Raw genomic sequence first — 14,936 nt, 5'->3', positions numbered from 1 at the left:
CAGGTTACCAGATCTAGACAAAGGGGGCAACGCTTAGTCGTATGAGCTTAGTCACACATCGCAGCGATTAAAAAAATAAAACAAACATATTATGTCTGTTACTAACGACTTATTTTTCCTACATTGAAAGTCTCTTTCTGGGTGATTTTCTAGCGCAACTGGGGCTCTTCATTTCTCCTCGGTGTCTCATCGCGGGCGGATTTGAAACAGACCACAGAACCTGCCGCTGCAGTGCTCTCGGTTAGGGGCTCTCATCCTGCATCACCAATCTTCCACAGCAGGGACGGAGCTGGATTTCTGTCTGGAAAATAAACTCCAGAGTGAGAGAGAGAGAGCAGAGAGGGGTAGGGAGAGGTAAAGAGGTAGAGAGAGGGAGAGAGGTGGAGGGCGAGGGAGAGGGAGAGTGGTGGAGAGAGAGGGGGTTAGGGAGAGAGGGAGAGGTAGAGAGAGGGAGAGGTAAAGATAGGAAGAGAGAGGGAGGAGGAGTACAAATTCAAGAAGGGGAAAATCCACAACACAACACATGCGTCGGCATGCGTCGGCTACAAAAGGAACAAGTAAAATGTTTCTTCCGGGCTGAAAAGAGAAGGAAGGAAAACACACCATTGCGGCGCTACGACACGAAGACGCCGAGCCAGTTGAGCACAGCAAACCCAACCTGTTCTCACAAGTTGCTTGCGCTTCAGGCGAAATAAAAGCTGCTGAGCTAAATCAGGAAAGCGGTAACTATTAGGACTGCTCACTGTTCCTCAGGCTGGGACAGGAGATCACACACTGTATTATTATTATTGAGAGACAGGCTCACTGTCTGTTCCTCAGGCTGGGACAGGAGATCACACACTGTATTATTATTATTGAGAGACAGGCTCACTGTCTGTTCCTCAGGCTGGGACAGGAGATCACACACTGTATTATTATTATTGAGAGACAGGTTCACTGTCTGTTCCTCAGGCTGGGACAGTGGATCACACACTATATTATTATTACTGAGAGACAGGCTCACTTTCTGTTTCCCAGACTGGAACAGGAGATCACACACTGTATTATTATTATTGAGAGACAGGCTCACTGTGTCTTCGTTTGGGCTGGGACAGTAGATCACACACTGTATTATTATTACTGAGAGAGAGGTTCACTGTCTGTTCCTCAGGCTGGGACAGGAGATCACACACTGTATTATTATTATTGAGAGACAGGCTCACTGTCTGTTCCTCAGGTTGGGACAGTAGATCACACTGTATTATTATTATTGAGAGTCTGGCTCACTGTTCCCGAGGTTGGGACAGGAGATCCCACACTGTATTATTATTATTTAGAGATAGACTCAGTCTTTTCCTCAGTCTTTTCCTCAGTCTGGGACAGGAGGTCACACACTATATTATTATTGAGAGACAGGCTCACTGTCTGTACATCAGGCTGGGACAGTAGATCTCACTGTGTTATTATTATTAATATTACTGAGAGTCTGGCTCACTGTTCCCCAGGCTGGGACAGGAGATCCCACACTGTATTATTATTATTTCGAGACAGGCTCACTGTTTGTTTCTCAGGCTGGGACAGGAGATCCCACACTGAATTATTATTATTGAGAGACAGGCTTACTCTCTGTTCCTCAAGCTGAGAGAGGACATCACATACTGCATTATTATTGATTGACAGGCTAACTGTTCCTCAGGCTGGGACAGGAGATCACACACTGAATTATTATTATAGAGAGACAGGCTCACTGTATGTTCCCCAGGCTGGGTCAGGAGCTCACACAATATTATTATTATTGAGAGATAGTCTCACTGTCTGTTCCTCAGGCTGTGACAGTAGATCACACTGTATTATTATTATTATTGAGAGTCTGGCTCACTGTTCCCCAGGCTGGGACAGGAGAACACACACTGTATTATTATTATCGAGAGACAGGCTCACTGTCTGTTCCTCAGGCTGGGACAGTACATCACACTGTATTATTATTATTATTGAGAGTCTGGCTCACTGTTCCCCAGGCTGGGACAGGAGATCCCACACTGTATTATTATTATTTCGAGACAAGCTCACTGTTTGTTCCTCAGGCTGGGACAGGAGATCCCACACTGAATTATTATTATTGAGAGACAGGCTTACTCTCTGTTCCTCAGGCTGGGACAGAGGATCACACACTGTATTATTATTATTTAGAGACAGGCTCACTGTATTTTCCCCAGGCTGGGTCAGGAGCTCACACAGTATTATTATTATTGAGAGACAGTCTCACTGTCTGTTCCTCAGGCTGGGACAGAGGATCACACACTGTATTATTATTATTTAGAGACAGGCTCACTGTCTGTTCCTCAGAGTTGGACAGGAGATCCCACACTGAATTATTATTATAGAGAGACAGACTCACTGTATTTTCCCCAGGCTGGGTCAGGAGCTTACACTGTATTATTATTATTGAGAGACAGGCTCACTGTCTGTTCCCCAGGCTGGGAGAGGAGATAACACTGTATTATTATTGAGAGACAAACTCACTGTCTGTTCCTCAGGCTGGGACAGTAGATCACACTGTATTATTATTATTATTGAGAGTCTGGCTCAATGTTCCCCAGGCTGGGACAGGAGATCCCACACTGTATTATTATTATTTAGAGACAGACTCACTGTCTTTTCCTCAGTCTGGGACAGGTGGTCACACACTGTATTATTATTGAGACAGCCTCACTGTCTGTTCCTCAGGTTGGGACAGTAGATCACACTGTATTATTATTATTAATATTATTGAGAGTCTGGCACACTGTTCCCCAGGCTGGGACAGGAGATACCACACTGTATTATTATTATTTTAAGACAGGCTCACTGTTTGTTCCTCAGGCTGGGACAGGAGATCACACACTGAATTATTATTATTGAGAGACAGGCTTACTCTCTGTTCCTCAGGCTGAGACAGGACATCACATACTGTATTATTATTGTTTGACAGGCTCATTGTTCCTCAGGCTGGGACAGGAGATCACACACTGTATTATTATTATTGAGAGACAGGCTCACTGTCTGTTCCTCAGGCTGGGACAGGAGATCACACACTGTATTATTATTATAGTGAGACAGGCTCACTGTATGTTCCCCAGGCTGGGACAGGAGGTCATATATTATATTATTATTATAGAGAGACAGGCTCACTGTATGTTCCCCAGGCTGGGACAGGAGGTCATATATTATAATATTATTATAGTGAGACAGGCTCACTGTATGTTCCCCAGGCTGGGACAGGAGGTCATATATTATATTATTATTATTGAGAGACAGACTCACTGTCTTTTCCTCAGTCTGGGACAGTTGGTCACATACTGTATTATTATTATTGAGAGACAGGCTCACTGTTCCTCATGCTGGGACAGTAGATTACACTGTATTATTATTATTACTGAGAGTCTGGCTCACTGTTCCCCAGGCTGGGACAGGAGATCACACACTGTATTATTATTATTATTGAGAGACAGGCTTACTCTCTGTTCCACAGGCTGAGACAGGACATCACATATTGTATTATTATTATTGATTGACAGGCTCACTGTTCTTCAGGCTGGGACAGGAAGTCACACACTATATTATTATTATTGAGAGACAGGCTCACTGTCTGTTCCTCTGGCTGGGACAGGGGATCACACTCTGTATTATTTTTATTGAGAGACAGGCTCACTGTCTGTTCCTCAGGCTGGGACAAAGGATCACACACTGTATTATTACTGAGAGACAGGCTCACTCTCTGTTCCTCAGGCTGGGACAGGAGATCACACACTGTATTATTATTATTGACAGATAGGCTGACTGTCTGTTCCTCAGACTGGGACAGGAGATCACACACTATATAACTATTATTGACAGATAGGCTCACTGTGTCTTCGCTTGGGCTTGAACAGGAGATCACACACTGGATTATTATTATTGAGAGACAGGCTCACTGTATGTTCCCCAGGCTGGGACAGAATATCACACTGTATTATTATTATTGAGAGACAGTCTCACTGTCTGTTCCTCAGGCTGGAGCAGGAGATCACATACTGTATTATTATTATTGATTGACAGGCACACTGTTCATCAGGCTGGGACAGGAGATCGCACCCTGTATTATTATTATTGACAGATAGGCACACTGTGTCGTCATTTGGGCTGGGACAGGAGATCACACACTGTATTATTATTATTGAGAGACAAGCTCACTGTCTGTTCCTTAGGCTGAAACAGGAGATCACACACTGTATTATTATTATTTAGAGACAGGCTCACTGTTCCTCAGGCTGGGACAGGAGATCAGACTGCATTATTAATATTGAGAGACAAGCTCACTGTTCCTCTGACTGGGGCAGGAAATGACACACTGTATTATTAGTATTGAGAGATAGGCTCAGTGTTCCCCAGGCTGGGACAGGAGATCACACACTGTATTATTATTATTGAGATACAGACTCACTGTCTGTTCCTCTTGCTGGGACAGGCCATTCCACACTGGATTATTATTATTGAGAGAAAGGTTCACTGTCTGTTCCCCAGGCTGGGACAGGAGGTCACACACTGTATTATTATTATTGAGAGACAAGCTTACTGTCTTTTCCTCAGGCTGGGACAGAAAGTCTCACTGTATTATTATTATTATTGAGAGACAGGCTCACTGTCTGTTCCTCAGGCTGGGAGAGGAGAACACACACTGTATTATTATTATCGAGAGACCTGCTCTTTCCTGACTGTTCCTTAGGCTGTTACAGGAGATTATAATCTGCTTTATTATTATTGAGAGACTGGCTCACTCCTGTCTGTTCCTCAGATTGAAACAGCAGGTCACACAATGTATTATTATTATTGAGAGACAGACTCACTGTCTGTTCCTCAGGCTGGGACAGGAGAACACACACTGTATTATTATTATCGAGAGACCTGCTCTTTCCTGACTGTTCCTTAGGCTGTTACAGGAGATTATAATCTGCTTTATTATTATTGAGAGACTGGCTCACTCCTGTCTGTTCTTCAGGCTGGGATAGGAAGTCACACACTATATTATTATTATTGAGAGACAGGCTCACTGTCTGTTCCTCTGGCTGGGACAGGGGATCACACACTGTATTATTTTTATTGAGAGACAGGCTCACTGTCTGTTCCTCAGGCTGGGACAAAGGATCACACACTGTATTATTACTGAGAGACAAGCTCACTCTCTGTTCCTCAGGCTGGGACAGGAGATCACACACTGTATTATTATTATTGACAGATAGGCTGACTGTCTGTTCCTCAGACTGGGACAGGAGATCACACACTATATTACTATTATTGACAGATAGGCTCACTGTGTCTTCGCTTGGGCTTGAACAGGAGATCACACACTGGATTATTATTATTGAGAGACAGGCTCACTGTATGTTCCCCAGGCTGGGACAGAATATCACACTGTATTATTATTATTGAGAGACAGTCTCACTGTATGTTCCTCAGGCTGGAGCAGGAGATCTCCTACTGTATTATTATTATTGATTGACAGGCACACTGTTCATCAGGCTGGGACAGGAGATCGCACCCTGTATTATTATTATTGACAGATAGGCACACTGTGTCATCGTTTGGGCTGGGACAGGAGATCACACACTGTATTATTATTATTGAGAGACAAGCTCACTGTCTGTTCCTTAGGCTGAAACAGGAGATCACACACTGTATTATTATTATTTAGAGACAGGCTCACTGTTCCTCAGGCTGGGACAGGAGATCAGACTGTATTATTAATATTGAGAGACAAGCTCACTGTTCCTCTGACTGGGGCAGGAAATGACACACTGTATTATTAGTATTGAGAGATAGGCTCAGTGTTCCCCAGGCTGGGACAGGAGATCACACACTGTATTATTATTATTGAGAGACAAGCTCACTGTTTGTTCCTCAGGCTGGGACAGGAGAACACACACTGTATTATTATTATCGAGAGACCTGCTCTTTCCTGACTGTTCCTTAGGCTGTTACAGGAGATTATAATCTGCTTTATTATTATTGAGAGACTGGCTCACTCCTGTCTGTTCCTCAGATTGAAACAGGAGGTCACACAATGTATTATTATTATTGAGAGACAGGCTCACTGTCTGTTCCTCAGGCTGGGACAGGAGAACACACACTGTATTATTATTATCGAGAGACCTGCTCTTTCCTGACTGTTCCTTAGGCTGTTACAGGAGATTATAATCTGCTTTATTATTATTGAGAGACTGGCTCACTCCTGTCTGTTCTTCAGGCTGGGACAGGAAGTCACACACTATATTATTATTATTGAGAGACAGGCTCACTGTCTGTTCCTCAGGCTGGGACAGGAGATCACACAGTTTATTCATATTATTGTTGAGAGACATGCTCACTGTCTGTTCTTCTAGCTGGGACTGGAGATCACACACTGTTCTATTATTATTGAGAGTCATGCTCACTATTTGTTCTTCAGACTGGGACAGGACATTCCACACTAGGTTATTATTATTGAGAGACAGGTTCATTGTCTGTTCCTCAGGCTAAGATAGGAGATCACACACTGTATTATTATTATTGAGAGACAGGCTCGCTGTCTGCTCCTCAGGCTGGGACAGGAGATCACACACTGTTATAGTGTGCTCTCACAAGGCACCAGTTCTGCAGGGGTTTGGGCATTTACTGGGACAATTATTTTTGTGGCAGTAAATCACAAAATTGATTCTTTTAATGGTCTTAGAATCCAACCATGCGATATAACTCAAAGTACCTCAACAGGTACTAATACACGAGGATACATTTATAAATATATAGAATATGCATGTAAACCTAACAGATCTTATCGTAAGAGTTATCAGAATACAAAAGATATAAATTAATTCAGTTACAAAGAGTTACACATATCAAGAGGACATAAGTTCGGTATATCATTCATTTAGACCATTTCGTAATTGAACTTGTTTAAAACTTCTACATTAGATACTCAAAACAAGTACATAACCCTTAGGAATTAAATTGATTCTCGTGATTCTTATCTTTCACCGTTTCCGTAGTGTAGCGGCTATCACGTTCGCCTAACACGCGAAAGGTCCCCGGTTCGAGACCGGGTGGAAACAGCCTCGTTTTGCACGCTCCTGTACTTCACAGAGGTCTTGAGCGACCGGTCATTTGTTCCCAATGTATTTCCGGTGCCTTCGTGCACTCTTGTACCAAACGCACGTTCCTTCTGTACGCGGAGCCGATCATTTGCAATTGGGCTGTGCCGACAGACCAGGACGAGCTCTGTCGGCTCAAAAGCAGCGCAGGACCTGCAAGAACAACAGAAAGATTAGCATCCAGCGGGGGCCTCTTAGTGAGCCCAAGATCTCATCAAGAATCGGCTCCAGCAACAGGGCTGGGCGCATTGTTCCATTCTCCGACCACTCTCGGTGTAAACAAGTCCCTCCTGGTCTTTGCTTGAAATGCACTTTCCTGCGTTTGCTTTGGTGTAACTGGCTTCCCCTGCATGGGCGAATGTGAAGAAAATCCTTAGTAAGTCATTGAAGAAAACCGAGAAGAGGTCGGAGTGGCCTCTGTCGTTCATCAACGATCCAGTCAGGCAGTACTCCTCTGCAAAGCGCCGTTCGTTCACATCAATTGGCTTTTTTTTGCCTTCATTCGTGCAAGTAGTAAAAGCAGACGCCCCTATTCCACCGTGACCCGGATTCAAACCGGGGTTGTTGCGGCCACAACGCAAAGTACTGACCACTATACGATCACGGCGAGTTACCAATACAGACGTGGCAGGGCGGAAAAGGCTGTGCTCTCTTCGTGTGACATAATTCGGAAAAGTCCTGACGTTGCATTTCAACTGAGCCCCAGTATACATCGACCCTTCGACACTCTGAGTTACAACTCTCTTGCGTGTTTTCTCATATTTATGTAGTTTGCTTGCATGATGCCGGGAACAGTGTGGTTGTTCGCTGCCATATGGTCTAGGGGTTAGGATTCCTGGTTTTCACCCAGGCGGCCCGGGTTCGACTCTCGGTATGCGAATGTGTCGGTTTTGCCTCCTGCTTTCCAAAAGATCAGCACCGTGTACGAAGGAGCCGCATTAAAACCACTCGAACGTGCAAAACGTGCGAGAAGAGGGGGCGCTTGTTTCCAACCGAAACTTCTCGCGTGTGAGACGAGCTGATCACCGCTGTGGGAGGGTTACTCTGGTAGACATGGCTGACCTTCGGCAATAGGATTTATACTCTCCAAGATGATATTTGCACTTTCTGGAGAGGCGATTTTCTCCACTTCAGTAGCCCGATTTCGTCGATTGCGTGGAGAGGGCTGTAGAATGTGGCGCCGCCTTTCCTGCTCCGTCCATGACAGGCGTGCTGGTCTCTGGAGAGAGAGCACGGTCCATCAGCGCACTCCAATAAAGGCACTGGAAGCAGCTGAATCGAATTGGCAAAGCTCAGCGCTGGGCCGCTGGGCACGTCTTACCACCGTTTCCGTAGTGTAGTGGTTATCACGTTCGCCTCACACGCGAAAGGTCCCCGGCTCGAAACCGGGCGGAAACAGACATCTTTTGTCGCCAGGCACAAAAGGGGATTGGGGATTCGCCTAGCGCTGTGATCGAACAGACCCACTCACCTCTTAGTGTGGCGGGATCTGCACAGTGCATGTCACAGCGCATCCTGCTTTCACTTCAATGCGCGTCCTGATGTACCCCAGTCTCCCGCAAGACAGGTGGGGACAGGTGACAGGTCCTATACTAACGAGGAAGACATCGCTCTCTCCGACCCCCGGCATCGTGTCCCGACCCACCGTGCTGGAAGCCGACGCGTGCTGTGATCCCTTCACGGAGCAGAAATGACAACCGAGGAGCCGAGAGATCATTTCAGCATTTCGCGTCTGAACGGAAAACACAAACGACCAACTCGGAATGACTTGCCTTTGACGCTTTTCAAAGCGTTCTTTGTGCACGACGACTGCGCCGCCTAGCAGATACAAATGGGTTGTACAACTTTGAACTAGCAAATGGAAGAGGGCTAAGCCCCCTCTCTTTTAGCCCAGGTTCGATCTGTCTCCCAGAATCACCAGGGCGCACACACACACACCCGTGCCGTTGAAGTGCTCTGCTTCATTTCTAAGGGCAACTCAACATTCACTCCTACCCCGAGTGCAGAAAAGACAGCATCCACAGCAACAACAGCTCAGGTCTCTGCACAGGAGCTAAGCTGCCCTCATCTCCTCTGCTCTGCGGCTCCTGCGGAGTGGAGTCCTGCCTGGAGCCGTGTTTGCAGGCGGCGGCTCCCCGCGCCCTGTCTGTGCGTCGTGTCCAAGAGCTCCTGGGAGGAAGAGAGAGCCCTCCCACTCGGGGGCTTTTCCACGGTCTGTGTGAGGAGGGGCGGGTGTGTCCAGTAGCTTATCGAGCGGAAGCCTGGGGCGGCGGAGAGCTGTGATCGTGCAGACCTTGAGGTGTCACCTCTTTGTCTGCTTTCCCGCCCCCCCTCCGCCCAAGCTCTGCTCCAAAGTAGCCCGGCAACCCCTCACACCTGCACGTGTCACAACCTAAGGTGCGGTCATGAGACACCCATGGGGTGTCGTTCTGTTCTTGCTAATTGTTTCCTGCCCGTCGCAGGCAGGAGTCCATGCGAGGAAGATGCGCTGGACAGAGCTCAAAGGGCGCAGCTGGGTGGCTTTCCTTCTGAGTGACGTTCCTGCAACACTCTCCCGCTACTCTTGGTGCGCTCATGCCACAACACAGGAAGGCCGGAGCAGGTGGCTGTGGGCTTTGCGCACCGCTGAAATAGCTCAGTTGGGAGAGCGTTAGACTGAAGATCTACCAAACGCACGTTCCTTCTGTACGCGGAGCCGATCATTTGCAATTGGGCTGTGCCGACAGACCAGGACGAGCTCTGTCGGCTCAAAAGCAGCGCAGGACCTGCAAGAACAACAGAAAGATTAGCATCCAGCGGGGGCCTCTTAGTGAGCCCAAGAGCTCATCGAGAATCGGCTCCAGCAACAGGGCTGGGCGCATTGTTCCATTCTCCGCCCACTCTCGGTGTAAACAAGTCCCTCCTGGTCTCTGCTTGAAATGCACTTTCCTGCGTTTGCTTTGGTGTAACTGGCTTCCCCTGCATGGGCGAATGTGAAGAAGATCCTTAGTAAGTCATTGAAGAAAACCGAGAAGAGGTCGGAGTGGCCTCTGTCGTTCATCAACGATCCAGTCAGGCAGTACTCCTCTGTAAAGCACCGTTCGTTCACCGGGGTTGTTGCGGCCACAACGCAAAGTACTGACCACTTTACGATCACAGCGAGTTACCGAGACACACGCGGCAGGGCGGAAAGGGCTGTGCTCTCTTCGTGTGACATAATTCGGAAAAGTCCTGGCGTTGCTTTTCAACTGAGCCCCAGTATACATCGACCCTTCGACACTCTGAGTGACAACTCTCTTGTGTGTTTTCTCATATTTATGTAGTTTGCTTGGTGGCGCAGTTGTCGTGCACAAAGAACGCTTTGAAAAGCGTCAAAAGCAAGTCATTCCAAGTTAGTCGCTTGTGTTTTCCGTTCAGACGCGAAATGCTGAAATAATCTCTCGGCTCCTCGGTTGTCATTTCTGCTACATAGAGGAATCACAGCACGCGTGTTAAAAGAAGACTGTGATATTCGGTGCGTCTTGGATTAGTCGAGATTAAAGAGTGAGTAGTTTTGTTTTTCTGTGATGTAATGGGACCAATGAAGAATGTGGCATCCAGACTAATGTGGAGTATTTGTTTCCTTAGGGAAATTGCCACTACCATATACTGGGGCATTAGGACCCATATGGACCGCAGGGTGAGCGCCCAGCGACAGAAACCAGCCGGTACCGTGTGTCGGGCTCGGCCGCGTGCAGGACAATGACTTCACTTAAATGTTTAACTGATAAAACCCAAATGAACCAAACCTGTATAAATTAGTGGTGGAAAGGAGTCTTCTTATATAGCAAAAGGTCTCTGATCCTTTGGTAAGAACGATGGGTATATAACCCATTGTCCTCAATATTAGAAATGAATCCTTGAGCACTGCTGTTGTACCAACGGTCCATAAAAGCCTAACATTACCCTTTCTTGCATAAATTGTAGAACATGCCGTCACATTTCAGTTGCACCTCAGTAGCAGTTTGATCTATTATCACCCTACTCCCCACCTCAGAACCTTCGCTCTTCTTATTCTGGTCTCCTAACTGTCCCCCAAGCCCATCTACACTGTATGAGTGACAAGGCCTTCTCCTGTTATGCCCCCAAGCTCTGGAACTCTCTCCCCAAGGATACCAGAGTCACCTTCCCTAAACTCCTTCAAATTCAGACTCAACACCTTGTTCTGTAGAAGAGCCTTTACTGAACTGGTTCTATTCTTTACCCCTCTGCTTCTACTTTCCTTAGTACCACCATCCATGGTCTCCTCTGTCTATTGGAATTGTTTTATCCTGTGTGTTCTTATTGTAATTATTTCAAGTGCTTTGCGAAGCCACCTTTGGTACCATTATATAAAATAGTTTAGCCTAAAACCTTGAAGCTTTAATAGGGCATTGCAGTAGGGCTAAAAATTAACAGTGTTAGTGGGCCAGCAGGATTTGTGCAAATTATAGGTAGTCACAACGGGAGACCAGGATTCACTTGAAATTCATGACATGGGACACTGAAACAGGGGAGAGGCTTTGTGTAGTAAGTGTTCAGTCTCAATCTACACAGTCTGTGCTGCTGGTAGAGGTGGTTGTGAACACCTGTCTTCCCAGTCAAGTGCTGGGATCTCCAATTTCAATCCTAATACTTCCCGTGACTGTCCAATACTGTGGAACCAACACCCATAAGACAAGACCTCCAAGATTCTAACTGTACCTTTATTCACTGAAGTTTGGGCACCAGAATTGTTCCTCTGCTAAGGAAGGGAAGGCCTACTTTACACCAAGCCCCTGTTGACAATCCCTTCCTTGTGTTTCTTTTAGTCAGTTTGTGCAGCCTAGAATAGGACATCAGATCTCACTCTTACTGGGCACTACAGTAGCAACTGACACTCCATAAGCACTACCCCTCTAGGAAACAGGAGGACTGCCAGTATATTGAACACCTCTGTCTCTCCCCCAGTAAAGAGTGTCACACTGCCCTGCCCAAGGAATAGTGCGGCCATCTTCCCCCAGTACAACGCTTTATTACTCCAGCCATTTTCAGTCCTCATTGGCAGCAATATGGGAAGCATTCTTGAAAGGGGAACCCCCACAAATACTTCCCTTGAATTCCTCCACCCCATTCAAACCTATAAACCATAAAGAAACAAGGGCAGGCAGAAGGGTCTTTCACAGCTTTATTGAGATGTTGCCATTACAAGGCAAGTGGAGGCAGGAGAGTCACAAGGGCCAGGCTGGAGCCTTCATTCAGGCACCTGGGGAGGAAGGAGAACAATCCAGCTACACTGCAGGACACCACCCCTACAGGAGCTCCTCCTGCCAGACCCTACCTCTCCACTGGCCAACATCTCCAAAGTCCTCTGCTCCCTCCACATCCTCACTGGTGCTCTCAGCATCTTCACTGGAGCTCTGAGGGTCTCCTTCCTCATCCTCAGTCCAGTCAGCTCCCACATCCAGAGGAGCTTCTACTGGTGCCACAGCCACCCGACTACTGGTCACCAGGCTCCTGGTACCTGTGGACAAGCAGCACCCAGGAGTGAGGGATCTGCTATACCCAGAGACCCACAGTCTACTCATCTAAACAGTCCCTGGCTCCTTGCAGAAGTACCTCTTAGCCTCCCTGTTGTAGGTGCAGGATTTGGTCCCTGGTGTTGCTTTAGCAGGAGCCACAGCCATGACACAGTGCATGTACAGCTCAGTCACTTCATGCTGCAAGAGGGAAGGTCACAGCATTAAGGGATCAAGGCCAATAGAGGGACAGAGAAAGACCTTCTGCCATCAGTGAAGGCAAGCTGGCAGCTCTAGGCACTAGAGCTGCCACAGTCTGGTTCACATCTAGATCATGGATGGAAAAGCAGACAATGGATCAGTAGAGCGAGAAGGCTGAGCAGCCTTTGAGAGCAGTACCTTCCTGGACAGCTTCTTCTGGAAGAGGAAGGCATCAATTGTGAAGCGGAGCACATCCTTCTGCTTGGAGGGGACAAACCTGGACAGGCAGCCATCTGCCTTGCTGTCCACCATGCACCTGGGGACAAGGACAAGGATGAACCCCTGCAGGCTCTCGGGGCTCCTGCCCACCTCCCCTCCCAGAAGGGGCCGTACCCCAAGTTGTCGATCACGGGGAAACGGGGCTGGGAGTGCTGGTCTGGTTTCTCCGTTACGTAACACGAGTGGATGTACAGCCTCTGCTCCGCTGTGGCAAAGTAGGCAGTGGCCTGGAAGTACATGGGCTGACCCAGGAAGTACTCATCCTTAGGAGAGAGCCGGACCCAGTGGGCTGGAGAGAGAGGCAGCATTACACCTGCACACAGCACCCCCTGCAGGCAGGTGGAGCCACTCACTCAAGGAGCTTACAGTTGGTGGTGAGCAGGACAAAGCTGTGCTTGTTCTTCAGGTCCTTGAAGAAGGTCCTTCTCCTGGCCCACGTGGGGACATAGCCAACCTTGTAGGAGTAGTGGAACCTGCAGGACAGAGGGGATGAGGGGCTTCTGGACACTTTCCCAGCGGCTTCTCAGCAGCAGCAGAGCCCTGCCTACCTGTTGTAGGAGCACTTGACAGGCACAGAGAAGGGAATGAAGCGATGCACAGGTGCACTGGAGGAGGGCGGGGCATAGCGGAGAGTGTTGGAGTACACCAGGCGGCCCTGGACAACCTGCAGGGTCACAGAGGAAGGGATATTCCCAGGAAAGGCAACCCCGACACTGGCCCTACTGCTCACATCGATACACTGTCTGTAGATGAAGACCCGCTTACCGATCGCTCGGTGCCGCACTCGTGAAGCCCGTAGATGAAGTAGAAGTAACTGCGTGTGGTTCGGCTGACGCTGGAGTTGCCCAAGGTCACCTCCGATGGCCGACAGCTGAAGCCGAACAGGAGCCGACTGACCCTCACGTACATCCTGCTGGAGTCGCACCACACAGCCACTCCTCGGGTGCCCCCGATGGCCGGGCGAGCCGGCTGCCGCCCTCGCTGGGGAGGAAACAGGACGCTCTTGATGTAGGCGGGTAAGGGGCGGCTGCCGGCTTCGGGCTTCATCTTCTCCTTGTCGAAGTAGGGCGAGTACGCGTCTCTGGACACGGGAAGGCGGCGAAAGTCGGGAGCCAAGGACTGCGAGTCGTTCTCGCTTGCAGACAGGTCTTCGGAGGGCGCATCTGCCAGGTTCAAATCCTCCGACTGGGCTGCGTCTTCAGGAGCCGGGAGGTCGGCCTGGAGCGCTAATTCCTGAGAGTCCCAGCCAGCCGGTCCGGCGGAGATCAGTGCGGGGAGCCCGGCCCCTGCGCACAGGCACAGCACAAAGAGAAACGAGCGCATCGCCAAATTGACGTCCCGCTAAACTGCTACAGAAGTAAGACACATAAACCACCAAACTGTGTTGAAGCAAGAGAGCATAAAGTGTGAACGCGGTGACTAGGTTTTTATACTAGCAGGACTATGCTACCACACACATGGTCGCACTGCCGCTCAATCAACACAATCAATTACACACAGAGACCCGAATTGTTCTCAGCGTCTAATTAGAACCTGTTTCCAGTCTGAGGCGGGACTCCGTGAAGCCGCCTGAACACTTTCCCGTGTGTATCTGACCCCAGCGGAGGAGTTCCACGTAATTTCGACAGAATGAAATCATCCACACGTGTAAAATTTGCTCAGATTAATTTATTGTTCAATTCGTTTCTAATTTCCAAGGACAGTGTGTTAAACTCGCTGTCAGACAGTACGGAACATGCGACACGTCCGTCCACACTTTCTTTTATCGAGGGGGCTGTTCTATCAACACGTAATTTTACAATAATAATTTTACTAATTTTCATGTGTAATTGCATGTCAT

The 14,936-nt window shown here is 48.1% G+C and overlaps 1 protein-coding gene, 1 long non-coding RNA gene and 1 other non-coding gene across 3 annotated transcripts; 1 reads left to right on the top strand and 2 right to left on the bottom strand.

The window, feature by feature from the left end:
* Nucleotides 1-7,009: 7,009 nt before the first annotated feature.
* Nucleotides 7,010-7,082, top strand: trnav-aac (transfer RNA valine (anticodon AAC)). Its single transcript has one exon. It is a non-coding gene; the product is annotated as a tRNA-Val (tRNA).
* A 5,189-nt stretch (nt 7,083-12,271) lies between these two features.
* LOC148667547 (uncharacterized) lies at nt 12,272-12,623 on the bottom strand. The gene is made up of 2 exons (XR_015936951.1): nt 12,439-12,623; nt 12,272-12,363 (listed from the first exon to the last, which is right to left on the bottom strand). It is a non-coding gene; the product is annotated as an uncharacterized LOC148667547 (long non-coding RNA).
* A 62-nt stretch (nt 12,624-12,685) lies between these two features.
* Nucleotides 12,686-14,491, bottom strand: LOC148667546 (zona pellucida sperm-binding protein 3-like). The gene is made up of 6 exons (XM_088630987.1): nt 13,862-14,491; nt 13,645-13,760; nt 13,463-13,569; nt 13,211-13,385; nt 13,016-13,133; nt 12,686-12,817 (listed from the first exon to the last, which is right to left on the bottom strand). Exons 1-6 carry the CDS (start codon nt 14,417-14,419, stop codon nt 12,686-12,688), a joined length of 1,206 nt encoding a protein of 401 aa, XP_088487113.1. The 5' UTR covers nt 14,420-14,491.
* Nucleotides 14,492-14,936: the final 445 nt, after the last annotated feature.

The sequence above is a fragment of the Lepisosteus platostomus genome, chromosome 5 (assembly GCF_059453375.1).
Source record: "Lepisosteus platostomus isolate fLepPlt1 chromosome 5, fLepPlt1.hap1, whole genome shotgun sequence".
In the NCBI taxonomy this organism is placed as follows: domain Eukaryota; kingdom Metazoa; phylum Chordata; class Actinopteri; order Semionotiformes; family Lepisosteidae; genus Lepisosteus; species Lepisosteus platostomus.
The sequence above is the reverse complement of the archived record's forward strand: the minus strand, read 5'-3'. Positions and strand labels throughout refer to the sequence as shown.

Coding starts and splice junctions, on each gene's coding strand:
- LOC148667546 (XM_088630987.1), bottom strand. CDS start 14,419: ATGCGCTCGTTTCTCTTTGTGCTGTGCCTGTGCGCAGGGGCCGGGCTC. Junction 13,386..13,462: donor TGTCCTGCTCACCACCAACT/GTAAGCTCCTTG, acceptor CTCTCTCTCCAG/CCCACTGGGTCCGGCTCTCT. Junction 13,134..13,210: donor CCCGTGATCGACAACTTGGG/GTACGGCCCCTT, acceptor CCTTGTCCCCAG/GTGCATGGTGGACAGCAAGG.